Source organism: Phascolarctos cinereus, unplaced genomic scaffold (assembly GCF_003287225.1).
Source record: "Phascolarctos cinereus isolate Bilbo 61053 unplaced genomic scaffold, phaCin_HiC Scaffold_1;HRSCAF=81, whole genome shotgun sequence".
Lineage (NCBI taxonomy): Eukaryota > Metazoa > Chordata > Mammalia > Diprotodontia > Phascolarctidae > Phascolarctos > Phascolarctos cinereus.
The window spans coordinates 205,561,041-205,573,384 of NW_027555514.1; the positions used below are offsets into that span (position 1 = coordinate 205,561,041).

The 12,344-nt window shown below is 39.1% G+C and overlaps 1 protein-coding gene across 1 annotated transcript in view; it reads left to right on the plus strand.

The window, feature by feature from the left end:
• The first annotated feature begins 210 nt into the window (after positions 1-210).
• Positions 211-12,344, plus strand: part of DENND5B (DENN domain containing 5B) — a 213,158-nt gene continuing 201,024 nt past the window's right edge. The window contains 1 exon segment of the mRNA XM_020975818.2: positions 211-666. Coding sequence (XP_020831477.1) covers positions 540-666 — 127 coding nt within the window. The 5' untranslated portion in view covers positions 211-539.

The following is a 12,344-nucleotide window of genomic DNA, read 5'->3' on the forward strand; positions in this document are numbered from 1 at the left end:
TTTCTACTAGTATGGGATCAGCGCACCTCCCTCTAGGGGGTGCTGCAGGATCTGCAGCAAATACCTCTCCCAGAGGTGGCTTGGTAAATAAGAGCTGAGCAGTACAGCCCTAGAGAACTCTTACCACCGCAACCCCACTGGTGGGGATTCAGCATACTAACCACAGCGTCACACACGCACTCCGACCCAGAGACACAAGTGCGCGCGCGTACGCTCCCCGCCCCCCGCGAGCTGAACTGACTGAAGGCCTGCACTCAGCTGACCGTGGCGCCAGACTCGCAGGCGCAGCTGATGCATGCTTTCTCACCTACCGGGCTTGCGCCTACCCTGACCGGGCTCCCCACCATCCTGAGAAGGGCCTCTAGTACCGCTGCAGCCTCCACCTCTGTGGCAGGATTGGGGGCTGCAGCCGCCGCTAGCAAGGGCGTCTATGGAGGTATCGCGGTTGCCCTAGGACCAGGAGAGGCGCCAGGACCCGGAGAGCGGCTCCTACAGTCGCAGGTCGGGCAGAGCAGCGGTAGCAGTCTCTGTGGAGCACCATGAGCGGGACCAATGCGGCCCCCGGCCCGGGCTCCGGCCCGACTTCGGCCCCCAGCCGCTTCGCCCATTACTTCGTGCTGTGCGGGATTGACGCGGACAGCGGGCTGGAGCCAGATGAGCTAGCGGGTAAGTGAGAGGATTTCGGCCCAGGCTTGTTGGGAGGAGGGAGGCGGGGAAGGAAGCCAGTTCTTCCTTTATTCTCCCTGGGTGCGGGCAAGGACTGAGGGACGCCGGGGAATCACCTCTGCCTAGGTGGATCGCAGCCTCTTCGGGGACCCGGAGCAAGACCGCCCGCTACCTTGGCTCCTGCTGGGTGACGTCGTTATTTCTACTGCTTCAGGGGTGAACTGCGCAGCCCTCCCATCTCCTCCAGCTCCTGACTGCTTAAGCAGCCCCTGGACTATTAATAAAGAGGGGAAGGAGGGCCGTTGATTCGAGAGGAGAGGAGAAAGATGCTGGGGTCCCTGCGCGCCTTTGGGCTGGCGACCGGAGGGCACCTTGCATAGCCCGTCTTGTTTCTATGGGCCTCTGCGGCGGCTTGTTGTAGATAGAGGCAAAAAAACGACTCTGGGGAGTTCCTTTAACTCCGGTGCTTTGCTTTAATTCGTTTCCAGGCGGTCACATTTTAACTAGTGACACCCCGCCCTCTCCCCCCCGTGATTGACACCTCCTTATTCTCCCCTTGCGAAGTTTCGCTCCCCAAAAGTAATGCAGCGTGGAGGGGACAGAAGAGGTGTCCCCTTAGGAGACAAGAAAGATGACATCTTGGCCATTTATTTGTGGCCAGCTTGCTTATGTTTTCTTCCATGGAGGTGGCTAAAGTGTTGGCAAGGATTGATTATATCACAAAAGGATGTGCGGCTCTATTCAAGCTTGAATGTTCTGGGGATTTTGTGTGCTACTGACTCTGTGATGACGAAAGGATTAACTTTCGGAATTTTGAGGATTTGGCGAAGATTTAGGATCAGAGAGCTACCAAAGCAACGTTTGGACGCTTTAGACCTGACTTCACTTGATATATTAGATCGCTGTTGCATTTCTTGAACCCTATGCTAATTTAAGTAGTTAAATGTTTTCCTTATGGTAGCGTCTTTTTCTTCTTCATTTTATGGCGCAGTGCAGGACTGAGGTAGGCAGCCCAATGCTGTGGGATGGAAAACAGTGCACAGGAGTCGGGGCTGGGGTGTTGGCAGTGTGGAGAAGAGTCGAAAGTCTGTGTCATAGAAATAGGACAGATTTTAATTTGAAAATTGACCCACCAAATTCTTTCAGCACATTTACATGGTATTTAAACCCAGCCTTCTCCCTGCTCCCCACCCCCATCCCAATGAAGCAAGCGTCACAAGTGTCATTTGCCCCTTGGACTTTTTTTGTGTAACTATTAAACACTGTTAAGTCATAACCTTCCAGATCAGCTTCCAGATCAGATATACCTTTGAACATAATAATCGGTCAGGTTTATATAGGCCTTCCAGTTTACAGAGCACTTTCCCCCAGCTTGATCTCAGAACACATAATTTGGTTTTTTCTCTTTTAAAGGGAACTTTGGAACAGTTTTAGAAATTTTGACAACAGCTATTTACATTTACATTTTAATTAGGATACATTTTCAAGTAAAACATTTTTTAAAAGCCCAGGCACTGTGCTAAAACTCTACGGATATAAAAACAAACCACGATCCTTGTTCTCAAGGAGCTTACAGTCTAACGAAGGGGATAATATGCAAACAACTATGTGAAAACGATATATACAGACTAAATTGGAGATAATCCACAGAGGAAAGAAAGGCATTAGCATTAAGCGGAATTGGAAAAAAGGCTTCTTATAAAATGCAGAATTTTGGCTAGGTCTTGATGGGAGCCAAGGAAGTCAGAAGAAGAGAGGAAGAAGAGAATTCCAGTAGAGGTCAGCCTGTTAAAAGGTATGATTTAGGTAATGGAGTGTTTTATGTAAGGAACATCAAAGATGCCAAGTGTCACTGCATCATAGAATATATGGAAAGGGATGGAAAGTAAAGAAACCTGGAAAGGTAGGAAGGGAATCAGGTTATGAAAGACTTTAATATCCAAACAAGATTTTATGTCAGATCTGAGAGATAACAGGGAGCCACTGGAGTTTATTGGATAGGGGGATAACATGGTCAGACTGTGTTTCAGGAAGATCAATTTGACATCAGAATGGAGGATGGACTGGAATGGAGAGAGATTTAAAGCAGAAAGACCGACCGAGACCATTGAAATAGTCCAGGTGTGAAGTTATGAGCATCTATCCCAGATTGAAGGCAGTGTCAGAGGAGCGAAGGGGGCATTTAGAAAAGATGTCAAAAAGGGAGAATTGGCAGGACAGAACTTGGTCACAGGTTGGATTTGGGGGGGTAGAGAAAAGAGTAAGTAATCAAGGGTGACACCCTAGGTTAGGGGTCTTCATAACAGGGAGGATAGTGGTACCCTTGATAGTAACAGAAAAATTTAGATAAGAGGAGGGCATAGAGGGCAAGTGAAGTGATTTTAGTTTTGGACATGTTGAATTAAAATGTCTACAAGACCACCAGCTGAGTCTAATAGACAGTTGGAAATGTGACACGGGAGGTCAGGAAAGAAGTTAGGGCTAGATAGAATTAAGAATCATTAGCATAGAGATGATAATTGAATCCATGTTAATTGATGATATCATCATAGAGGGAGAAGAGGGCCCAGGAAACAAGTATCCTGGAGGCTGATAGAAATTGGTTAATAAATATGAATTTATCTTTCTGAAAATGATCAAGTTTTTTTACTATAGCATTTCTTACCAAATTGTCTTCCTGCCTCCAGAAAGACTTAGCCGGCTATTTTAAGCATAAAATCCAATTTTTTGCTTCATTTTTTTGGTAATATAATGAACTTATACTCTTGAGGTTTTAAAACAAATATGCTAAACATACAAGGTTAAATTAAGATCTATTTTCTAGTCTTCAAACATCTAGATTTTATTCCTTTTTAAAAATGTAAAAAGTCTGTACTTTATTGATGTTTTGTTTTTACACTACAAACATTTGCAAATTACTTTATGAGATGTCTCTTGTAACAAAAGTAAAATACTTAAGTATAATTAACAACAACATGACCTCATTTGAAAATACATGCAATATTTCATATTTGCAGCACTCCTCCATCTCTCTTTTTTTAATTAAAATAAATGTAGGGCAGCTAGGTGGTGCAGTGCATAGAGCTCTGGCCTTGGAATCAGGAAGACCTGAGTTCAAATGCAGCCTCAGACACTTGACACTTACTAGCTGTGTGACCCTGGGCAAGTCACTTAACCCCAATTGCCTCACCAAAAAGCAAATAAATAAATAAATAATATCTATTCTTTCCCTCCTAATCCCACTCCACTGGAAAAAAAAAAGGAAAGAAAGCAACAATTATTCATAGTCAAGCAAAACATATTCCTTCAATGGCTATATACAAATCTCTATCTGTATCTATCTGTAGATAGGAATATATATTATAATTCTGGGGAGGTAGCTAATCCAGGGTGAGACATGAGGCAGAAAGAAACATATATGTTTATATATCTGTATCTGTGTCTATATATTAGTCTCATTATATTATTTCTCATAACACTATGAATAATCATCAGTCTTCTGGTCATTGTATTGATCATGGTTCTTATAGCTTTAAATGTTTGGTTTTTTGCAATGTTGTGTTTCAATAAATTGTCTCTTGATTCTGCTCATTTCATTCTTCAGTTTAGAAAGTACTTAACATTATTCATTTTAGTAATATTGATATTATAGTATAAATTATTCTTCTGGTTTCATTTTACTTTTTATCAGTTTATGTAAGTTTTCATGGGTTTTTTTTGAAATAATATATTTCCTCATTTCTTACTTAATATTCCATTATATTCCACTACTCATTTGATGGACTTCTGTTAGTTTTCAGTTTTTCCCACCACCAAAAGAGCTGCTATATATTTTTTGTACACAAAGGAGCTTTTCTTCTTTCTTTGATTTCTTTTGGGTATAGCAATAGCAATGGTATTGCTATGTTAAAGTTACTCTTTAGTAACTTTGTATGTAATTCCAAATTGCTTTCCAGAATAATTGTACCTCATCACAGGTCCACCAGTATTGCATGATTATGCCCATTTTGACACAGTTCCTCCAACATTTATTATTTTTCTTTTTTGATGTCTTTGTCACTCTGAGAGGTACAAGATAGAATCTCAGAATTGACTTAATTTGCATTTCTCTAATTAGTACTGATTTATCGCATGTTTTCAAAATATGGCTATGGATAACCTGGATTTCTTCCCTTGAGAACTGACCTCCTATCTTTAGACCATTTATTCATTGAGGAATGACCCTGGTTCTTTTAAAATTTGAATCATATATATATTATTGGAAATTAGGCCTTTATCAGAGAAACCTTTTTTGTTTATAGAAATTGTAAAGATGTTTTCCCCTCAATGTTTCCCTTTTAATCTTAGCTCTTATTGAGTTTGTGCAGAAACTTTTAAATGTTATATAATCAATTATCCATTTTATCTTCTGTGATTCTCTTTATTCTTTGATAATGAACTTTTCTCCTATTCATAGATCTGACAGATAATTTTCTCACATTTCTCTAATTTGTTATAGATAGCTTCCTTGTGCTTCAGCTCCTAGACCTGTGGGAAGACTAAGATCAATCCTGTATAATTTTCTTATGGATCCTATTTGCAAGTAATTGATTTTGCCCTATAACTACTTAAGTCATGGTTCTTTGTCTCAGAACTTAGTTCAGAGTTTAGCTAGCCTGCAACTGGTTAAGTTAAAACAATCCAGCTCTCTGGCCTTTAAGAATTTAACTGATCTTGGAGTAAGAATGCAAGGGAATTTGGGCCCAATATCTTTATTCCACCAAGCTATCCTTCAAGGATGACTGATTTTTGTGCAAAAGTCTGGGTCACATTGGGGGTGGGGACTGGAGGGGGTAGAGTCATGGTGGCAGAGTAAAAGCAGTGACTTCCTTGAGCTTTCCCTCAAACCCGTCCAAAAACCTGTAAAAAATGTCTCTAAACAAATTCTAGAGCAGCAGGACCTACAAAACTCACAAAAAGGCAGAGTGAAACAAATTTCCAGCCCAACACAACCTAGATGGTTGATGGGAAAGGTCTGTTGCCTTGGGCTGGGAGAAGAGTCCAGTTCAGCATGGCAAAGACTGGGCCTCAGTGAACCTGGAGAAAGCATCAGGGGACTGAATCAAGGGGAGCTGTGGCAGTTTCCAGATTTCTCAACCCACAAATGCCAAATACAACTTAAAAGGTCAGTAGGAAAGGTCTGTCGGACTTGGAGCGTGGTCCAGCTCCAGTCCTGGGCAGCTCCAGATCAGCAGCTGCTTCTGGAGCTTCTGGCTCGCTGACAGAGGGGGGATTGAGTGGCTGCTCAGAGGGAGATTGCAGGGCTGTCTTTGCTGGTGCTGAGGTAGTATTCTCTTGCTTTGCCCCTGCTTGGATCTGAGTCACAGTGCTAGATGGGGTCCTGGGTTGAGGAGGAGCATTGGTGTGGTAGAGCTTGTAGTAGTGGTGCAGAGAGAATCCTCTTCATAGTTCCAAGGCAGAAAAGAGTGCTTGTGGTAACTCATAGACCAGAGCACAGGCCAGGAAAGGAGTAAACACCTTGCCTTTGATCATACCACCTTGGAAGAACTGAAAATTTGTAGGTCGCTAGAAATATCTCTGAAAACATCTGCACAGAACCCCTGAAGCTTGAGACAGTATATTCTCCACACTGGCAGACCCCTACTTTAATAAAGAGTTTAAAAGTCAAGTAACTGGCTGGGAACATGAGCAAACAGTGCAAAAAAAGACCGTAGAATCTTACTTGGGTGACAAAGAAGATCAAAACATACAACCAGCAGAAGACAACAAAGTCAAAGCTCCTACATCCAAACCTCCAAGAAAAATATTAATTGGTCGTCGGTCATGGAAGAGCTCAAAAAGGATTTTGAGAAGCAAGTAAGAGAAGTAGAAGAAAAACTGGGAAGAGAAATTAATTCCTTAAAAATTAGAATGGAGCAAATGGAAGCTAATGACTCTATGAGAATTCAAGAAATTATAAAACAAAACCAAAAGAATGAAAAAATAGAAGACAATGTGAAATATCTCACTGGAAAAACAACTGACCTGGAAAACAGATCCAGGAGAGATAATTTAAAAATTATTGGACTGCCTGAAAGCCATGATCAAAAAAGAGCCTAGACATAATCTTTCAAGGAATTATCAAGGAAAACTGCCCTGATATTCTAGAACCAGAGGGTAAAATAAAAATTGAAAGAATGCACTGATCACCTTCTGAAAGAGATCCCCAAAGGAAAACTCCTAGGAATGTTGTAGCCAAATTCCAGAGTTCTCAGGTCAAGGAGAAAATATTACAAGTAGCCAGAAAGAAACAATTGAAGTATTGTGGAAACACAATTAGGATAACACAAGATTTAGCAGCTTCTACATTAAGGGACAGAAGAGCTTGGAATACGATTTTCCTGGAATCAAAGGAACTAGGGTTACAACCAAGAATCACCTACCCAGCAAAAGTGAGTATAATCCTTCAGGAGAAAAAGTGGATATTCAGTGAAATAGAGGACTTTCATGCATTCTTGATGAAAAAAACCAGAGCTGAATAGAAAATTTGACTTTTAAATACAAGACTCATGAGAAGCATGAAAAGGTAAAAAGGAAAGAGAAATCATGAGGGACTTATTGAAATTGAACTGTTTACATTCCTACATGGAAAGATGATATTTGTAACTCATGAGACCTTTCTCAGTATTAGGGTAGTTGGAGGGAACATATATATAGATAGAGGGCACAGGGTGAGTTGAATATGAAAGGATGATATCTAAAAAAATAAAATTAAGGGATGAGAGAGGAATATACTGGGAAAAGAAAGGGAGAGGTAGAATGGGGTAAATTATCTCACATAAAAGGGAAGAAAAGGCTTTTACAGTGGAGGGAAAGGGGGAAGATGAGAGGGAGTGAATGACGCTTACTCTCATCAGATTTGGCTTAAGGAGGGAATAACATACACACTCAATTGGGTATGGAAATCTGTCTTACCCTACAGGAAAATAGGGGAGAAGTGGATAAGAGAAGGGGGATGATAGAAGATGATAGAAGGGAGGGTAGATTGGGGGAGGGGATAATCAGGAGCAAACTCTTTTGAGGAGGGACAGCGTCAAATGAGAGCACAGAATAAATAGAGGGTGGGATAGGATGGAAGGGAAATATAGTTAATTTTTTACAACATGGCTATTATGGAAGTGTTTTGCATGAATACACATTTATAGTCTGTATCGAGTTGCTTGCCTCCTCAATGAGGGTGGCTGGGCAGGGAGGAATGGAGAGAATTTGGAACCCAAGGTTTTAAAAACCAATGTTAAAAATTGTTTTTACATGCAACTGGGAAATAAGATATACAAGCAATGAGGTATATAAATCTGTTCTGCCCTATAGGAAAATAAAAGGGGAAGGGGATGAGAGAAGGGGGGTGCTGGTGATAGAAGGGATGGCAGATCAGGGGAAAGGGTGTTCGGAATGCTTGCCGTCTTGAGGTGGAGGGAGAAGAGAGAGGGGAAGAAAATTTGGAACTCAAAATCTTGTGGAAGTGAATGTTGAAAATGAAAAATGTAAATAAATAAATTTTTAAAAATAAATTAAAAAATTAAAAACAAAAAAAATAGAAAAAAAAAGTCTGAATCACTATCTTGTACCTGCACTCAGTGAGCATCTCTTAAGTCTCATGAGAGAAGAAGCAGGGTTGTTGCTAGCCTCCATTACAAAATTTCCAAACAAACATGTTCTTCAATTTACTTCAGCTCCATAACCAGTCAGGTTATCCTTAATTCCATGATGTCATCTACCCTGCTCTGTTCTTTGTTCTGTACTTCTCAAAACCTGTATAAGGGAGTCTTTAGCTTTAATAGAGGCAAGCCATGGACTCATTTATTGATAGGTAGCATGCTCCTGCCAATTAATATTGTCTTGTGTGGAGATCTGCCTCAGTTTTCTCTTTTGTTAAAACAGTCTGTACTTTCAAGGAGCACACATTTTACTGGAGGAAACAACATGGGAATATCTAGTTACAAGCAAGTTATATAGTGCCTAGATGGAAGGTTATATGAAAGTGGAGACATTGGGAGTTGGGGGCAAATACAACTAGAATTAGGAAAGGTGCCTTGCAGAAGATGGGATTTGAGCGGATTCTTTTTTTTTAAATTTAGTATTTTGTTTTTCCCCAGTTACATGTAAAAACAATTTTAACATTCATTTTTAAAACTTTGAGTTCCAAATTTTCTCCCTTCTCCCCTCCCTACCTCTCTTCATTGAGAAGGCAAGCAGTTCAATATAGGTTATACATGTGTAGTCATGCAAAACACTTCCATAATAGTCATGTTGTGAAAGACTAACTATATTTCCCATCCTTTATTCCCCCCACCACATTTTATTCTATTCTCTCTCTCCTTTCCCCTGTCCCTCCTCAAAAGCATTTTGTTTCCAACTACCTTCTCCCTCAATCTGCCCTCCCTTTTATCACCCCCTAGATTTCTATACCCAACTGAGTGTGTATGTTACTCCCTCTTTGAGCCAGTTCTGATGAAAATAAGGTTCACTCATTCCTGTCACCTTCCCCCTCTTCCCCTCCACTGTAAAAGCTTTTTCTTGCCTCTTTTATATTAGATAATTTATCCCATTCTATCTCTCCCTTTCTCTTTCTCCAAGTACATTGCTCTCTCACACTTTAATTTTATTTTTTACATATCATACCTTCATATTCAACTCATATCTGCGCCCTCCGTCTAAATATACTCCTTCTAACTACCCTAATAATGAGAAAGGTCTTAAGAATTACAAATATCTTTCAATGTAGGAATGTAAACAGTTTAATAAGTCGCTTATGATTTCTCTTTCCTGTTTGCCTTTTCATGCTTCTCTTGAGTCTTATATTTGAAAATCAAATTTTCTATTTAGCTCTGAACTTTTCTCAAGGAAACTTAAAATTCCTCCATCTCATTGAATGTCTTTTTTTTTTTCACTGAAGGATTATACTCAGTTTTGCTGGGTAGCTGATTCTTGGTTTTAATCTTAGCTCCTTTGCCCTTTGGAATATATTCCAAGTCTTCTGATCCTTTAATGTAGAAGCTGCTACATTGTTATCCTGATTGTGTTTCCACAATACTTGAATTGTTTCTTTCTGGCTGCTTGTAATATTTTCTCCTTGACCTGAGAACTCTGGAATTTGCCTATAATATTCCTGGCAGTTCATTTTGGGATCTCTTTTAGGAGGTGATCAGTGGATTCTTTCAATTTCTATTTGACCATCTGGTTCTAGAATATCAGGGCAGTTTTCCTTGATAATTTCTTGAAAGATGATGTCTAGACTATTTTTTTGATCATGGCTTTCAGGTAGTCCAATAATTATCTCTACTGGATCTATTTTCTAGATCAGTTGTTTTTCCAGTGAGATATTTCACATTGTGTTCTATTTTTTCATTGTTTTGGTTTTGTTTTATTGTTTCATGATTTCTCACAAAGTCACTAACTTCCCTTTGCTCCATTCTAATTTTTTAAGGAATTATTTTCTTCGGCGAGCTTCTGGGCCTCATTTTTCATTTGGCCAATTCTGCTTTTTAAGGAATTTTTTTTCTCATTGGCTTTTTGTATCTCTTTTGCCATTTGGGTTAGTTTATTTTTTAAGGTGTTATTTTCTTCAGTATTTTTTGGGTCTCCTTTACCAAGCTCTTGATTTGTTTTTCATTATCTTTTGCATCACTCTCATTTCTCTTCTCAATTTTTCCTCTACCTTTTTTACTTGATTTTCAAAATTCTTTTTGAGCTCTTCCATGGCCCAAGACCAATTTATATTTTTGTTGGAGGCTTTGGATGTAGGTGCTTTGACTTCGTTGTCTTCTTCTGAGTATGTATTTTGATCTTCCTTGTCACCAAAGTAAGTTTCTATAGAATTTATTTAGAGTCATTTATATAGGAATTTGGAGGGTTTGGGGGAGAGCTCAGGCAAATCCCTGCCTTTACTCTGCCATCTTTGCTCTACCCCCTGAGCTAAGTCTTGAAAGAAACCAGGGAAACCAAGATTCACACATGTGGGGGCAGAGCATTCTAGATATGGAAGATAACCATTGGAAAGGCATGGATTTGGGAAATGGGCTGTTATAATTCTGTAAGGAATAATTTAAGCCAGTGAATTAGGATCATGGAGTATTGGTGAAGAGTGAATTGTAAGAAGACTGGAAGATTATGAAGGGACTGGATTATAAAGAGTTTTAAATGCTAAATGGAGAATTTATATTTATCCTGAAGATAATAGGGAACCACTGGGTTGCATTGAACAGGGAGTTAACTAGGTAAAACCAGTGCTTTGGGAAAATAATTTTAAAGAACGGTTTAAATCAAATGCAGATCATTGTTATAGGAACTAATGCTTTATTTCATTCTGATCTCTACTTAAGCTGTGGTTTGGGGAAGGTGTGACATTGTATACACTTAATTCCCTGACATGGATTCCTTTATTGGCACAGAAATTCACACTGGCGTGTCAGCTGGAATTCCATGAGAATTAAATATTCACTTTAAGTCCACTTGATAATAAATAAGTTCTAATTCAAATTCTTGCTGAATAAATTATTCACTTTATTTAATTTTATTATCCTAAGCAATAGAAATTTGGAGCTGTTTACAGTTAACTGGCTAATGATTCATGTTCAGGACCATTTGGTTTCATCTGGGTTAAATTTCTTTTTAAAACTAAACCTAATTTTACCTATTTGTAAGGAGATATAAGTAGCTTTCTGAGGAATCAGGATAACTGCTTGTTTAAAAATCATTTCCATCTCTGATCTAACTTCTGTTTATTCTGTTAATAAATAAATAGACAATGCTATTTGTTTTCCCAATATCCTGGATGTATTCCAGGGAAAATAAGCCCTTGAACTTGACTTCATCTCTTTAGTGGCATTATTCACAAGAACAATAAATATGATTTTGCAGTTTATTAAAACACAGGCGTTGATATAACTGAGGTAATTAGCCAAAATATAGCTTATTCTGTTTGGTGGTTCTGGCATTTTGGCAGCTTTTATTTGATGTATAATACCAATGTAATCTCATTCTAATTTAATACTCCTGAGAAGTAAGGAGGTAGTTTCTGCACTAAAGTTCATACTCTTCTCTGTTTCTTTTTATTCAGGTCAGTGATCTTTTAAAGAAACATTGGAAGAGTATGTAAATATGCACATTGATGTGCCTACTTAATTTTAGTGTATTTTATGTTTTTTTTTAGCTCATGGATGACCATCCTTTATATCATTTGGAGCCATTTGTAACCTGTCCTTGAAAATGTTGCAAGAAGTTGTGTGTGTGTTTGAGGAGAAGGGAAGCATGTAAAATCATGGAATTTTAGATAAGACAAGAACAATGAGATGATGATCTAAGGCACCCAACCATACAATTTGTCAAAATCACACATCTTACTCCCAGATCAGTTTTTTTTTATGAATGATCCTTTTCAAAAGCAGTTATCATGCCTCTTTTTTTCTTCAATAATTCTATTTCTCTTTCTTTTATCCCACTTTAACCACGAATTTGATAGCTAAGGTGAAGGATATTCAAATAGCAGTACTTAATCCAGCCCAATTTAATTCAAGAAAGTAAGTAAGGGTATTTGGTGAAGAATGTCCAGCTGCCAGTTTTTAAGGTTACTGCACATTTTGTACAATTTTATTCATTATTCCATAGAAGGAAGCATCATATGCCAGATTTTTTTTTAT